The sequence below is a fragment of the Alligator mississippiensis genome, chromosome 11 (genome assembly GCF_030867095.1).
Source record: "Alligator mississippiensis isolate rAllMis1 chromosome 11, rAllMis1, whole genome shotgun sequence".
NCBI lineage: Eukaryota > Metazoa > Chordata > Crocodylia > Alligatoridae > Alligator > Alligator mississippiensis.
The window spans coordinates 19,957,916-19,975,124 of record NC_081834.1 but is presented as its reverse complement, the minus strand read 5'-3'; the positions used below and the strand labels follow the sequence as shown (position 1 = coordinate 19,975,124).

Sequence of the window (17,209 nt, the reverse complement as noted above, 5' to 3'; positions counted from 1 at the left end):
GAGCAACTTTGCAACAGCCCTCCTTATACTTCTGGCAATAGGAGAGTCTTCTGATAGTCATAAACAGGAGTTTACAGAGTACACCCATGCACAAACTCCAGAACACCTCCTGGTAAATACAGGGTGCACTTGTTGATCAGCTCACATCGCCCAGTGCAATATATAAAACATATATAAAATCAATCTGTGCCCTTTTGTTCCTGCACCTGTAACCCACAGGTTTTGGATGGACCATGTTAAGATCCAAAGAAAAGGAACCTGTACCAGAACCTGCAGTTCAAGACAACTTACTTCTGAGAAGCCTACTGAGCAATGTGCACACCCTCCTAATTATTTCTGGGCTTTCTAACTGAGTTGCTCTGGCCTTCAGGACACAGAAGATTGAGCTAAAATTTGTGTGACCTCCTGTTTTCTCCCTTTCTTTGGACCTTAACATGGTCCATCCAAAGCCTGTGGGTTACAGGTGCAGGCACAAAGGGGCACAGATTGATTTCATAGGTGTTTTATACTGCACTGGGCCCTGTGAGCTGATCAACAGGTGCACCCCGTAGTTGCTGGGAGGTGTTCTGGAATTTCTGCATGGGTTTGCCCATGCAAAAAGATGCCACACAAAAAGTATGAATTTGTACAATGTGAGCTAAATCTATCTCATGTACAGTAAGTGTCTCCGAAAACATGAGGCTTGGGTTTAAACTTGAAAAAATGCTTAGTACCCAACTCTCGTTATCCTCAATGTGCTTTGCAAATATTACCTAGCTGATCTTTGTAATGTTTGTGTGAGTTTGGTGACTCAATCATTTCTCCAGTTTTTGAGATCAGGAGGCTAAGGACACAGAACATGCATCAAGCAAGGAGAGAAGCAGAAGCAGCTGGGGCCACATTCTGCAGCTGCATGTGCACAATTGTGACAAATGGTTCTTTGTTTAATAGAATACTCTTAAAGTAAAAATCAAATTCCTTTACTCATGTTACAAATACCTTTGATTATTAATATTGAAAACATTACAAATAGCCCATGTTTTCCCACATCACTAACATTTTTCTTCTCAACTGAGAGAAGAATTACAGACTAGTATGATTTTACTTTTGCTTCTAGTCACTTTGCAGCTGATTGAACGTTCAAGTTCTTATGCACTAGTCCAGTGCTACATTTAGATTGCAGATATTTTTAATTTTGCATTTCTCTTTTCCACAGACTGCAAGGGAACTTTCAAAAGTCCCCACTGGAATTTTTAAAAGTAATGAAAACATCTCTATTGTTAGGTTTCAACAGAGCTCCATTTACAGCACCTTTGGTTTGGTCCAAATTTTATTTGGCAAGGTCCCTTTAAACAATTATTCATATTCATTACTTTCCAGACAGACCATCAAGATCTATGTTTTCTAAGAGTAATGGCATACTCCAACGTATACAGTTGGGAGATAACCTCACTTTTTGGCTTCTAAGGCTATTGAAGAATTCAATGTTTTGGTCTCAGTGCTGCATACTGACTTCTTTGGACCAACTGTGCTACACTTCCTGTTTTTTGATCTGTGACTAAACAGTGATAAGGAACTGTATAAATATTGCAGTAGCTTTTTTTATATACAAAAACAGGAACTGGTACAACTGTGTGCATAAGCTGATAATAAATGCAAACTACTTCTGATTTTGAGTTCAAAAGAATCAATTAAGGGTGCATTAAAGCATGCTACCCAGGAGCTAGAATGATTTAAGCTATTAACAATTTATTTTTCAAAGGCATTGGCTCATCTTCAGCACTCAGCTTAATTTAAAGCCTAATTTCAAAACTATGCAGTATCTTGTCAAGAGAATCCCTATCAAGGCTAGTAACTTCATTTTACCAGATATATTAGCCCATTGTAAAGGGGCTGGAGGTTGGGGTTTTTTTGTAATTTTTTGAGTGACTTTTCCTTACTTTTTCTCATAACAATCCTATCAAAGATTAACATTTCTCTCTCTGTCCTTGCAGTTCCCTTCCTCTGTCTCCAGAATTCAGACACAAGCTCATTATGGGGGCAACAAAGCACCCTTGAGAATTTCTCTGGCATAAAGATTATGCACAGCAGACCCACATCTTGTGCTTGCATCTCCAATGTAAGTGTCCTAGGAACATGTCTGGGGCTTGGCCAGAATAGTCTATATCATGGCTATACTTCACTGCAGAGTACCTCACCGGTTTGACTGGCACCATAGAGTAGCCCAGAATCTCAGAGGTTTAGGACAAGTAGATAGCTACCTTCTTATATATCCCCTAACCCAGGGGCGGGCAATTATTTTGGGCGGAGGGCTGTTTACTGAGTTTTGGCAAGCCATCAAGGGCCACATGATAGGCAGCCAGGGGCAGATAAATATTAATTTTCTAAATTTTTTAGGGGGCCCACAGGCCAGATAGAATGGCCTGGCAGGCCGCATCCAGCCCCCAAGCCGCATTTTGCCCACCCCTGCCCTAACCTGTATTCTGCTGTCCTTCCTAACTGGCACAGCTTGGAATTGGGTCCCGACTATTAAAGGGGTGCTCATAAATAATGAAATTCATCCCAACACACATGCACAGACACATACACAAATAAGAGTTATGTGGCCACTGCCAACAGACATAAGAAAAAAGCACTGGGCTTTTCTGGTGCAGTGTCTTCTCGAACAAATACATGGATAATTCATACTAAAAAGGACTGACTAGTACCATCCATTCACTGAATCTGCATAGGGAGTTAAAAACCTCCAGAGATAACACAGTGTTTCACAGTTAACAGCCTGAGGGAACCATGACCTATCTCTACTCAACCCTGTCAATATGGCACTTTTCTATTACTGACAATGGCCAAGCCCAGAGGTTTACTATTTGGAAACAAAGTATTCATCATTTGCACATCTAAAGCTTAGGGACTAAAGACGCAAGTCCACTAGAAATGAGTTGTGCTTCATATCAGGTAGCAGGTACAGTTCCCCTCAGACTCTTCTCTGAATCATGCTTGACTGCTGCTGGTAGAAACCAGTGTTGCATATCTAATAAGGAATTCAAGGTAGACGCCTCAACAGAAGCAGAACCAATCTCAGTTTCAGAATGGGGGGTTGAACACTAGGACTATATTGGAGGGTAGATATACCTCAGCTAACTTTATACTAGTTAGCTTGAGGGCCAGGAATCATTTAGCTGAAGGATCTCAGTGAGGGCTAATTTGCTAATCTTTTCAGGTGGGTTTTGCAGCTTGCACTAAGCTCCATGCTGCCATTGCAACGTTCTCTCCGTATTTAAACCAGCAAGCTTAAAGTCAGCTCCACAGGTCTCTACTGCAGTGTGACTTCAGCACAGATCTACACATAATGATCTCTTCTACACCCAAAACAAAGAGGAGGGGAAGCATCAGGGTCCAGGGGTTACATTTGAACACAGCGCATTATCTAGAATAGGCACAACTTAATGTAATGAGCATGTATTTCAGAATTTTGCCTGAGACAGATAGAAGAATTTGAAGAGATTAGCCCACATCAGGGGATTCACACAAAAATTAGCATTTGAACTTTTTATGGTGTAGTTTAACATGCTTACCTGGTGACTTGAGTCCGCGTGCCAAAATCCAGAGACCTCATTGATTGCAGAACTTCAATGCAACCCATGTACTAGAGTAAAAGATTGAGAAAGAATCCACAGCTCATTAGAAAATCTGAGAGGAAGAGAAATTCAGCTCAGGATGCAAATGTAATTTAGACTTTTGAAATATATTACCGTAAATCTCTGCAGACCCAGGTTTATAATCTGTTTATCAAATGTTCTTTATTTAATTGAAAACTGCATAGAATTATAACAAAGAAAACTGTAAACAACATAACATTAAAAAGAAACAAAGCAGTTTAAACACAGACAAATTTGAAACTCCACCCTGTCCACACCACAGCTGATCCTTGCTGGCCATCCTATTTGGGTTTGTGATATGCACTAGGTTGACCACTGTTTCAGCAGGGCATTTGAGCATGGGGGCAAAATCCACCTCTTAGCAGAAGGTACATTCTGCAGAAGTCTTATGTTATACCCATGTGCTCAGAGCAGCAATACACTTCACTCCAAAAAGGGCAGAATGGAAAAAGCATAGCTTTGGGCAAGAGGAGGATCCATTGGATCCATAACTAGGTAAGAGTAAATGGTTGGCAGCCTCTGTACATGGTGAGCAAATGCTACTGTTTCAGCCCACAGCAGCTGTAAAGTTACAGTACTCTTGGGCTAGGGACAGACATTCAAAAAGCCTGAGCCTGAATTGATTCAATCTTTGCAGGTTAGTCTAACCTGGCTAGGCTGAACCAGTTTGTAAACGTACAGACATCCCCTCTGGACTGAAGAAATGCAGGCACATGCCTGCAGTGACTCAGGCTAGAAGTGGGAGGGAGAGAAGGGGCACTAGAGCAGTACTCCCTTCCGTTCCACGCCTAGCAGGTGGGGCATGGCCAGACCCTGACAGGACATTCTGATTAGGGAAGTGTTCCTCCCATTCCCACCCCCACCCCACCAAGTGAGGGAGCCAGCAGGGAGTTACAAAGCATTGAGTTATATGGCAGGGAGTTACACAGGGAGGTGATGTCATTTATCAGCCCATCCAGAAAACAAGAGCCATTCTCATTAGTTCAAGCTCTTCCTAAACAACTTTTTCCAAGGAAGAAACAGAGGGACATTACCAGCTACCTGTTGATTATCTCCAAAAATCCCTAAGCCAACACTGCTGTCTGCCTTTGTCCTGTCTGCCTTACACAGACACCTCTCAGCATTAGCTAGTATACCACATGCTGGCTATGGTCTGTGCTGGAGGAGAGAGGAGGGAGGAATCCCTACTTGATCAGCAGGTAGTGAGCGGGGGTGGGGCAGAAGAAAGCCAGGCAACCCCTGCTGTGCTGGCAAGTCTGTGCCAGAGCTCCAGCCAGGGAGCAGAGGGGAGGGGCCAGCCCTGCTGGGCAGGAGTAGAGAACATGCCAGGATGCTGGGTGAATCTGGTTTAACTTAAACCAGCAAGGGATCTGGGACAGACATTGCATAGACTGGTTTGACACAAATCATTTAAGTCTGATACTATGTTCAACCAGGTTTATCTCAAACTGGTTTTAGCCACTTTCAAACTGATTTATGTGCACTGAATGTCTGTTCTGTTATGGGTTTAAACCAGTTTCTGATCACTTAAACTGGTTTATGTGTAGTGTCTGTTCCTAGCCTTGACCAACAGCCTGCCCTTTTATTAGACAATGAAAGCCTTACCTCCAATTAACAGGGTACATTTGACTTCTACACATAAGCACATTCACCTTGGTTTTGTACAGGGGAAAGAGGTGAAACAAAGAACAGCAATGATCACAGTCTATCTGGAATCCTAGGACATGTTGGCTCAGGGCTTACTCTGGTGTCTCTGTACATACCCAGGCACATTTCTAGCTCAGTACAATATCTATATAAAAGCTACTCACTGGTATTACCTTTACCGCAAACACACTGTGTTTACTTGGTGTTTCTATTGCCATTCATGTCCCTGCTAGTGAAATACCTTCTCTTGTTCCTTGTTCTGTGCTGACAGTGGAGCACTTATTTATACATCTGAATCCAATGTATTTATTCTTCTATGTTTGTGAACCGGGGTGTTCTGAGTATTGGGGTGTTCAAAGTAGTTTCTGTTCAGATTTAGTTAAGCTACAAAAACATCTAAAAAAACACGGAAATAAAAGAATATGTGCCTCTAACTTCATAGTCCTGTAGGACTTCTTTAGCAATTATTACTATCACTGTTTAGATTCTTTTCCAAATAGCAATGGTAAGCCTTGGGTGTTTTCCAAAATTAGGTAAGTGTTCTGGAAAGACACCAGTAATATTCTTCAGTTTGGCAGTTTTTCTGCTTCCTTAATGAACATTTTATGAGTTTCAAAGGACATTGATAGCTACTTGTTAAAGATATTTCTGCTCACTGGGAACCAAGGTATATTTAGCAAGTATGGAAAATACATGCAGAGCCTCAGTTCAGAACCTGGCAGACCTCTGATCCCTCAGTAAGGTCAAACGTTTCGTGAGCTGGCTGGCTACATTCTGCTATCTTTGATAAAATCAATGAAAGATTCAAAAGAGGTGAGTCATATGCTGATATCATATGATGATGAGTAAGTTCACCCTTGCATCATGAACATCCGTGTGGGAAGCACCTCTTAGTGAAGATGAAAAATCAATACAGTTTGAGGCGGGGAGGTGTTGCATAAAATTCCCAGAGAGAAGCCGATCTTATCTGTGATTCACAAAAGACCATTTTTTACTTAAAAGCCTAAGTATTAATATGACAACTTCTCCAGTCTCCTGTTTTGTTTACTGTGATCCAAAACCACATGATTAGTAAAGGCTGAATCTCAGAATCTCACGAGAAGAGGAGCAGGAGGAGATAGTAGCCAGGGAAAACAGTGTAGAGTGGAAGTGAGGGTAGTAAACGTTTGTGCTGTGGTATTCAAGAGCTGTCCCTGAAACTCAGCTGAACCATCATAAGGGACTAATGGGAGATCAGCACCCCCATTAAACAAAGCCTAGAGCAAGTACTGACTTGTCCTCTGCTGTAGCTGTAAAAACTGGTGGCCTGTTTTGTGCATGGGTGAAGGAGTTAAGAGATCAAAGGAACACAGCTTAAAAGAAAGGCAAACCTTTATGCACATGTTTTCACTGCAGAGATAGCCTGGGTTTTTACGCAAGTGTGGCCCCTGATTTTCACCTGACACGCACACCATGCCATTTGCTAAGTAAAGCAGTGCCTATCTGGTGTGGGCTGGAGTCTGGACTCCAGTTCCATGTGGTAACTCATTTGCTTTGCACTCAATCTGAATGTTGGCAGTCCTTCAAGGGGTAGTCCTTCAATGCCTTCTCACAGGTCCCTGACACAAATCACAGAGCTGGGGACATGCCCTCAGAAGTCCTACCACAGGGAAAATAAAGCATTGGTGGAGAAAGATTAACTAGGATGTGGCTTTATAGTGCATTTGGATATTTTTGCAGTGACTCAAGTTGGGAGATGGAAGCACTAGCTTGATGAAGTATCAGTATGGAAATATTTGGGCTGGCAGAATGTTTATTCAGGCTCATATTTTTATTTTAAAATAAGGCAGAGGGGAGAGAAGTCCTCACAGCAGCTGGGATAAGTAATGTCCTAGACTTTTATTTTTTGGAGTCAAAAAGAGTTTTATCAAGCCCTTGAGAGTATGGCATCCTAACCACAACATTATTACACTAATGTGATAAAAGTAGTACAAATAGCAATGTAGGGTTTATTCTTCCCCATGTTATAATATGCCCTTGCATATGAGACTCATGAAAAAATAGGTAAAATGCTCAAAGTTGGCTAGAGAAAGGACATTCATTTAAACAGTAGCCAGGGGCACAGCTTGAAATAGTGATTTACGGTCTTCCTGCTACAGCACAAATTCACAATAAATCCATGAAATGCCCTTCCTCAAGTCTGTCTGCCTCTGGCCAAGATCACCCTGCAGCTGAAGAAGGCAATACTAAACACTAGCAAAATATCTGGCTTACAGATGCATTTGTTGTCATGATAAGGTCCACAAATTCCCTAGATCAGATATGTGTCCACAAATTGTCAAGACAACATGCACTTTAGAAGATGTTCTGGACCTCTCTGAGAAAGAGACTGAATATAACAACATCCATGAGAGAATATCCACCTTTTCCAACTGGTCAAGAGACTCCTTTACAGCCTCGTAAGATTATATTACAGATAATCACCTATTATCAATCATGTGCGCCTTTGTCACCTCCTACTTGCATTTTGGCAATGCATTTTCTTTTCATCTTAAAAGTATAACCCCTGTGAAAACTACAGTTGCTGCAGAATGTGGCTGTGCATTTCCTCAACTTTCCAAGTTGCTGAAAGCATGTTGCTCTCATACTCCATTCTGTCCAGAGGCCCAATGTACAGAATTGTTTTCAAACTTAAGGGCTTTGTATGTCAGTATTGTAAATGGTGACAGCCATTAGTCAGGGTGCTTAAGGCACAACTGGAATCCCCTCAGTGGTATGGGCAGAATTAGAACTCATATATAATAGTTTTAATGCCAATGCTGCCCTCCTTTGAGCTTCCAGCTTCAGCATACATTTCAAGACTAAAGGCACCATTTATTTAGAAAGATACAATTGTACAGAAAAGAGCACAGGTACAAATTTAAATGCAGCCAATAAGCACTTGAATTTGGTAAAAATTGATAGCTTTTTGGATGCCTCTGAAGACAAAAAAAATGGTCTTGCTCCAGGAAATAGTTGCTTGCCGCAGCTGAGAATAATGGGTTTTCTCCTTAGCAGTCTCAGTAGCATGAACATGGAGAATGAGCTACTCTCCTCCCACTCATAACTAGAGGTGGTTCTTCCAGAACAGGGTGAAACATTGCCAGGGCACTAAGGGAATTTGCTGAAACTATACTGTGGACACAAGAATCCAGTTCCCAGGCCTATTAAATAGTAGCACTAACCAGCATTCTTTAATGTGTCATCTGTATTTTATATGGAAATAGTTTGTTAGTTGTCCTGTGTGACACCCTTCCTTAGTGGGGCCTCAGTTACCTTCTTCTACAATGTTCCTAACACTCATTTTCTCATTCATAGACTGAGGATCAAGCACAACTGCTAGGTCTCCGGGTCAGGCCCGGTATTTACAAAGGAGTATGACACAGGAAATCTCAAATCAGTGAATAAAGAGGCTGCTACCAGCTCCATTCGCTCAATCCTCCTGCAAACTGCTGACCCAGAGGGAGTTTCAACTTATCACCTGTGCTCTAACTCCTTCTGCCACGTTATAATAATAAAATATTTGCACCTAGTGCTGTTCCTGTCACAGCAAAGAAGCTAAAAATACATCTTGGGTTGTGAATCATAGAAGAGCTGCGAAACAATGAATCACTAAAGTTAATCTACTTCCCAGGAGAGTTTGGGATTTATATATTTATTTTTGAGAGGTTAGGCAAAATGCCAGAAAGTAGCTTTGTATTTGCCTATGAGCATCTGATTTCATGCTTTTGGGACTACTTCGTTTTCAGCTGGGCTCCAAAAACTAGAGCTTTAGCACTACACAGATGCTGCAGAACAAAAACATTGCTGCTGCTATATCTGTGCATGCCTGATTCCTTTCCTTCTTCCTACATTTTTATTTTCATTCCAAATGCCCTGGGCTTTGGGGTTTAGCTGAAAACTGATCAAACCAACCAGAGAAAGGGGTGGCCTTGTGCAGGACACCGCTAGCCTGGAACTCAGGTTGATCTGGATTTAATTTCTGGCTGTGCTACAAATTAACTGGATGCCTCTTGAATCTCAAATCTCCATCTGCCCAGTGGGGATGATACCACTCTTCTTTCTCAGACTTTCTGCATTGGCCACAGCCTGCAAAATATCCTCACTTGACATTTTTTGCAGTGATGTAGTTTAATAAGGGGGTCATTTGTTGTTTCCCCCATACTCGCTGCCCTACAGGGAGCCAACTTGAAAAGTCATTTTTAAATAATGCCAGGAAATCTTTTTTTATTGAATCCAATAAAAGTTGGTTCTGATTCCCTCAAAGTGCACCCCATGCCACCCACATCACCTCCCCTACAAAATAAGCCACCCCCTACAACCTGGATCATTTCATTATGTTCTCTAGGTAGATTTCAGCAGGATAAACCATCTGGGCACATCCAGATAAGTGTGCACGTGCAGTTTGTGGTGCCTCAAAGCTGTTTAAGGTGCCACAAACTACACAAAGCACATGTGCACCCATTCACCATGCTGCTAATTTGTAGCACAGTGCCAAAATTTGACACTGGGAGATCCCAGTGTAAAAAAAAAAAAACTACCAGGAAAAAAACCAGTGTGGCACACACAGCAGCTGCCTGCACCACCAGAAATGGATCTTGGCCATTCGGGGCCATGTTCTGGCTGCCGGTCAGGCTCTGTATGACTAGGTCACTACTCCTGCTGCCCTGGGATGCCCCCAGAGCCCCAGATAAAGCTGCTGGGACAGCACAGGTGCTGGCCCAAGCCTTACCTACCCTACCAGGGACAGTCTGGCACGCACTGGAGCACATGTGCAGAGGCATTCCCTGGGACACAAAGCAGCAGCACAATTATGTGCTGTTGCTATTTGTGCCATGGTAAATGCACACCCCTGCATGTGCAGGCTCATCTGGACATGCCCCCTGTCTGCATCCATTCAAACATGGACATTTGTTTCCCCTGGTGATAAGTAGCAGTGTTGTGCCACTGGTACTTGTCCCCAGGGAACGCCCATGCCATGCACGCTCTGCCGTGTGGCAGGTTACCCTGGGTGGGGTAGGGGAGGCTGGGACCAGCAACTGCAAGGTAGCAGACCAGGGAATGCCTGCATGTGTGGTCTGCGGTGCCACCTGCCACACGTCTGCAGTCATCTGAACGTGGCCTATGTGAATTAAGACAGGACTGCACCGGGTAGACAAGCTCCTACATGTGATCTCTCAGAAAATGCTTCAGACTAGATACAGGAGTCCTCAGTTCTTGCCTTAGGGCCAGTCTTACAACTCTGTTATCAAGAAGCCACCAGCTGATTCCTTAAAGACCACCAAACAGCTCTCAGTTGGATCAGCACTGAGATAAGGGTAATTGTGGTGTTTCCGAATAGAAGGTACTGCGCAAAGACAATTCAATTTACACTGTGGAAACAAATTACATTTTAGAAGATCACTTCCCTTTTGTTTTATAAATAAGGGTAGCTCACCACAACTGGTTAAACGTCTAAACAGAAATACTGGAGATTTTGCAGCCTGGCTGCGTTATTAATGTAGATTGAGCTATAGAGCTACTTTAAGCCCAATCCCATGCCCGCTGAGGTCAATGAAAGAATCCCTTTTGGCTACAACAGGCATTGGATTGGGCCCTTAGTGCCAGACCAAAAGGCATTATTCTCATTGACTATATCCTGTTGTGAATAGAAGACTTAGATAGTCTGGCTTCATGATTGGCATTTATAATTGTATCACTTCTTCATATGCCGTGTCCATGGTCATAATCAAATAAAAAATAGTGGGTATGGTACAGTGGTTCATTGTCTAGTCCTCAGGCTCAGTTTAGGCATAATGCACACTGAGTGCCCCAGGTTCTCTAAACAAACAGCGCACAGTTCATATTTCAGTCTCTTTTGGGGCGTGTGTACACTATGCAATACCATATATAGTCAGAACTAGCTCAGCTACTGAAAGCACTAAAGCCCTGCTAACATGGTGCTAAATTAGTATTCCAGTCTAATTTACGCTTCTTACCGGGGTAAAGTTTAGGTGGAGTGCTAACATGCTTCTACTGCTTCTGGTACTTGAGCTAGCTTGGATATCTCCACACAGTACTGTACTGTGCACATAAACAGCTTGTGAAAAAGAGTATATAAATACATTTCCTTTTACATTCTGAAAAGACCAAGTACAAAATATATTTGAGAACACAGAACCCTGGGAGTAGCTATATCAAATAGGACCAGTTTTGCTCTCAGTCTGTATTCAGGATTCATCAGTGTCCCTTTTTGAAGTCTGTTGAGGAAAAGGTTACCTTGGGGCAGTTGCTTCGGTAGTTTTACTTTATATCATCGCCAAAAATAATTGCTAGTATGGTTCTGCTTAAACTCCTGCATATGTTACCCTGTATTTTGCCACACTGAAACATGTGAGTGTGCACCTACAAATATAGAGTGCTATATGTTCGCTAGAAGAAGGAGATTTATGCAGAATACCTGGAAAGCCTGGTGGATGATGCAACAAAAAGCTATTAGGAGCTCTAGAAATGTATTGTTTCTCGGTTACATGCCCAAGATACTACACATTATAAAAGAAAACTTTAACAAAGGTATTTGACTTAAGATAGGTATGGTGATATATTAGTAAAGGTAAGATTTATGGTTGTCTGTGCATCCATCCTATGTACTGCATTCCTATTTCCATTGGAACTGCAGCTATAAACTCTATCTTTAAAAGAAAACCTTTACAAATGATCCCTTTTCACACTATTGATACTTGTCAGACCAGTTAACTGGACATCGCTATGAGTTTGGGGACCTTTCACGGTAGATGAGAAAAGAACTGTCAGTGGTTCCCTTTGAGGCTCAGCACCTTTGGAAAGCAGATACTCCTTAGCTGCCTACCAAAATATGGGTTTGGATGTCTGGCTTTGGGTGAACATATCTGAACACATTAGCTGTTGAATAAATACAGGCAAAACTCACAACAACTTCTGACAGAAGACTGGGTCCTTAAAGGGATGATCCAATTGTGATTTGAGAGTCATGGGCCTAAAAGCAAGTAACTTTTATAAGCATTTAGATTTTAAAAGCAAATAAATTAAGTTCCATTGCTCCAGTGTTTCAAACATCTGCATCATTACTCATTTTCGTGAGTATAGGAAGGAGAAAATGAGAATATGGCCTATGATTCTACAGCTATTAGCCACATGAGAAAGCCAATTAGAGTCTGACTATGCATGTGTATTAGAACCATGGGGTCATGCCTGTCACTAGATAACAAGCTAAAGATTTCATTCAAAATTTGCTTGCTATTAGATGCACAGAGAATTACATTCCTCTTTTGGCGATAAGTTATACTCTTTCATAGACAGAGGCATTTTATCTCTGAGGCTCTCTCTCTTTTGTATGGCATCAAATATCAACTTACAAATCTATGAGCCACTGTCTGCTATTATGAGGCTGATTGGCAATTAATTCTAAATAGATGGTGGTTTTGTCCAGACTGGACAGAGGTTTCAGACTGTGGTAATGACCAAGAGTCTTCAAAAAGATTTCCTCATGAGGTGTCCCTTAGACCTAGTAAAAACTTTTTAAAACAATGTTTAATCTGGTAGGCAACAGAAGGGGCTAAGTCCTTTTAACTTGTACTCATCTTTCCTGTTTTCTCTCACCATTTAGCACTGCCCAAAATTCCAACATGTGGCTGCCTAAGGTACAGCTCCTGCATCTGTATTGATGAGTGAGATACTATATGCATTTACCCACCCTGATTTAAAAGGCCTGAACACCAAAGCTGATGAACGTTCATTAATTCAATTCTTCCTCTCTTTTTTTGTGTAAAAACTTACTGCTATGGAAACATCCAATGCCTAGCACTAGTACTGGATTTTAAAGAAAAAACAGCACAGACATAAGACAATGATCCAACATGGTAAAGTAGTTCAGTTTTAAATGAGACCCCAAACAAATGCAGATTTTCCTCATGCTTTTGACTTTAAAGAAAGTAAAATGTTAATGGCAGTTGTTGTTTTATACATTAGGTCTATATGATGCAAGACTCGAACATGCAAAATGAGAGCATGGGCCTACAACTGAAGACTCCAGCACTAACAAACCCCCGGGAAGAGAAGAATGAAATGCACCAAGACCCAGCTTTATGAGCTGCCCTAAAATGTCCTAGCATACTAGGGCACTCAATCACCTTCCTGATTGCCCATGCTGGTTCACTTCTGCAGGCACTGTACTATTCTGACTTCAATTACACTCATTCAGTTCACTGGAACTGAGATGAGCCTCAATCAATAGTCCAATTCTTGGGATCTCCCTTGGCTCATTTTTCAAAGGTAGGCACAATGTTAGCAACTTCCCAACCTTCAGCTGCTGGGGAAGGGTAGAGCACGCCACTGAGCCTGTCAGCTTGTTTCCATTTAATTTGCTCAGAAACCTCAGATGAACTCTCCTTGGGGAAAGCCGCTTGGTGTTACTTTTCACTGGTGCCCTGGAAACTTTGGCTTCTGTTAAGGACGTCAGGATTTCCCTCCTGTGCGTTACTGGCTGCCCTTGCGCTACTTCTGGAATGGCATCTCTTTTGGTCTCCTAATCCTGTTGCTGGCTCTCCCCCTTATCAAGACCAGCAGTGGAGCAGAAGTCAAGTCTTTGCATGGTCCTTGACTTTTTTGCCATTCCTGATTTTCAAAGCTGTCATTCACCATCAACTCCCAGTTTACCAGTACATGCACTTTGGCTTGGTCAGCAGGGAAGAGCCAAGGGTTATTGTCACTAGACATATGGCTGGCAATCATAACTTGTCCTATGGTGTTTGAATGCTGCTGTACCCCACTGTGTCCCAGTGACAGACATGGCGGGTTTGTTTGACAGAATGGTGGCTTTATCCCATCCTTAGGCCAGCATTGCTGGAGTAATTTAGAACATGGCCTGCTATGCAGATACTTTTTCATTTTGGAGAGTGCTGCACGGAGATGAAATTTAAGTAAAATGATCAAGGCTAAAGATTTAGAGAGGGGAATGAGAAGCAACTGGCAAGTCTTTTTAGGGTACAAGAATTAGTGTAACAATTATAACAAGGGAAAGGTGTGTTTGCATAAGAGGAAGGGAGCAGAAAATACAGATGTCAGGGAATCATTCATGCAACAAGGTCCCCTACTCACCAGCGAGTGAAAAACAGAGAAGACATGCCATGTAGCAAAGCCAGCATACCACTGAGCATAAAAGATGCTTGGAGGACAGAATTCCTTCATTAACTGATATCTTCAGAAAAGATACACGCACTCTTACAATGAGAGAGCCAGACATGTTGAACAATGCCAATTTAAGAGAACGCCATTTGCTAGATCATACTCTCTGCCTCTGTGGAGAGGCACTACAAGGACAACACCGTTTGCATCAGGACATTCTGCAACTGTTTCACATCTGCAAACACATGACTGAGGTATGTATGACCCATCAGAGATTTAGTGCAGCAGTTCTGCTGCACAAGGGATAACAAATTCACAAAGACTTCAGCTCCTTTCAAAAATGCACTTCCCACCCGAGCAATACTTATTTACCTGTTTGGTTTCAAATCAATTAAGCTACTTAAGGAATAGTTTTCGTGTGGACATTCTATGGAAATTGATATTGTGCTCTTTGCTTGGTATAATCTGCCTGGTATAATTAGCATGGTGTTTATACATGGCATCCAGACACAGAAAACACACAGGATGAGAAATGATCTGGGGACTTGTGCTTGCAGAAGGGGAAAAAGGAAGAGTGTGTTACACCAGCCCACAGCCTAGTTCCCTTATTCCATGGCATAGTTGTGAGAAGTGACTTACCCGCACACAGTAGGTCATGCCGGTCTCTACAGTGTCTTCACTGCTTTGCATCAGGTGCTTCTCCTGTTTGCTTAGAGAAGCAGGCTCATCAAATCCACGCAAGATGCAGTCATCTTGAGCTTTTGCATTTACACCGGGCTTGTCCAGATCTTGCTGCAGATGAGACGTAGGCAGGAAGCTGGTTAAACTGATTTCTGGGGAGGTTGGGCTGCTTGGAACAGTCCCACACTCTGTCAATTTAATTCTTGGCACTTCTTTTGTCCCCAGACAGAAGCTTTTTAGACCAGGAAGAGTGGATGGATTGGATAATTTAATGTTCGCCATTCGGGGTATCAAAGTGCACAAAGTGGGGGAGCTGTCCTGTGTCCCAAAGGTGACATCTTCAATTGGCAAGTGAGGTGTTGAGGAATGCGCAGATGAAGAGGAGCCTTTGATATTTAAAGAGCTACTTGGTGTACCTTCATCTAATGATGTTATAGAATCATTCCGAAATCTACTGTATTTAGCCCTGTGCAACATTCCTGGGTGTCTAAATAGTCCTACATATAATACGTGTCCACTGAATCCGTGCTGGCTGCGTTCTCTCATAGCCTTGGAAGTTTTGTAGCTGGATACTGTTGCATAAATTGGCTTTCTTTGTATAGATAAATTGTATAGAAATTTAGCAATACCAAACAGAATTTAGCAATCCCAAAAACAGAAACCTAGTGGATGCTTTTGCTGCCTGCTTAAATCTGTGTAGATATCTGGTCACCTGCAAGCAGCAATAAAGGAAATGAACAGATGACAATGACAGTGCTAGAGCAGATTAAGCTGGAGAGCTGCTATCCATACCTATATTCACACCTGCCACAAGCAAGCCAGCCTCTAAATCGTTCTCAGCTTTGAGCACTCCCTGATGTAGCCTGCATCATTAATGCTGTAGCACTGGCTGCAGTAAAAGCTCAAAAATATTCCACACAAAGCAACAGAAGGGAGCTAAAATCTCAAAAATATTTAGAGATGAGCAGGAACCCCAGGAGATACGTCACCCATCCTGTCCTCAGCAGTTTGATGTTCAGCTGGCCCCTGCTAAAAGAAAAAAAAAGTCACATTCTTTATCACACAAAATAACGATAAAAAAATCCCCCATGCAAAATGATTCACTGACTGAAGCTAGCAGGTCTTCATTGTCTGTCCTGCTCATTCTGGTTTTGAAAGTCATTCAGCAGAGCAAGCCAGAAACACTTTGAATAGTCTTACGGTCCGGCAGAATTTTACTTCACATCTCCGAGTCATGCCCCTCACCTGTATGCAGCTTTTCTGACAGCCCTGGAGTCATCCCTAGCTTTTCCTTAAAATCCAGGTCACCGCAGAATTTCTCTGTTGCAGGTTAGGAGTGTTGCAGTTTTTATGAATGAAGTTTTCTGAATGAATTTCTCTGTGTGCAGGCTTATAAATCTGTGAATGAAGCTGAGGATTGCTGTTACTGACTGACAGTCCCAGGGGTGTTTAATTTTCAGCCAATCAGGAGAAAGCTTGATGACTCATACACCATAAATACACTAAACTAGTAGCCATGAGAAATATGACATTGGAGTGGGGAACAATTTTAATGTACTGATAAGAAATGGGAGGAAGCATCAGTAATTACAATTTCCGGAAGTCTGATACCAATTTTGCTGAGAATATAGCACCGGGTTTTTGTTGTTGCTGCTATTATGCCTGCGAGGCATCATCTGAATCTAAAAATCAAATCCATTGTTCCACTGATATTAAGATATGTGGTATAATTCTTGAGGGAAGATGGGATGCATCTTCCTTAGAAACTGAGTTCCTTTTTATTGACTGTCGGTTCAATATCCGACCTAATGCAACTTCCTGTGCCTATCAAATTTACTCTAAAGACATGATGAAGATGGCAAAAGACGAGGCACACAGGAAGCCAGAAATTGAGTAGGCAATGGCCTGAGGTAAAATGCAATGTGAGGTAAACTGCTGAACTAACAAATATAATATTCATGGAGAAAAACAGCTCACTGTTTACTTCATTCTGTGCAGGTGGATATAAGCAACATTTTCCCATATGCATTGTTTTCAGCTTCCAAAAGGATGGTATTGATATTTCATTCATTAGCATTTCTCTT

At 42.1% G+C, this 17,209-nt stretch overlaps 1 protein-coding gene across 3 annotated transcripts in view; it reads right to left on the bottom strand.

The window, feature by feature from the left end:
* Nucleotides 1-16,522, bottom strand: part of SHC4 (SHC adaptor protein 4) — a 49,178-nt gene extending 32,656 nt beyond the window's left edge. For 2 of the 3 annotated variants that reach the window (XM_006278166.4, XM_059714652.1), the window contains exons 1-3: nt 16,371-16,522; nt 15,084-16,154; nt 3,555-3,625 (exon numbers count right to left, since the gene is read on the bottom strand). In XM_006278166.4, the coding sequence (XP_006278228.1) occupies nt 3,555-3,625; nt 15,084-15,671 (659 nt within the window). In that variant the 5' untranslated portion in view covers nt 15,672-16,154; nt 16,371-16,522. The remainder of the gene's footprint in view (nt 1-3,554; nt 3,626-15,083; nt 16,155-16,370) is intronic. The other variant, XM_019477898.2, reaches the window with a different exon arrangement.
* Between the last annotated feature and the right edge of the window lie 687 nt (nt 16,523-17,209).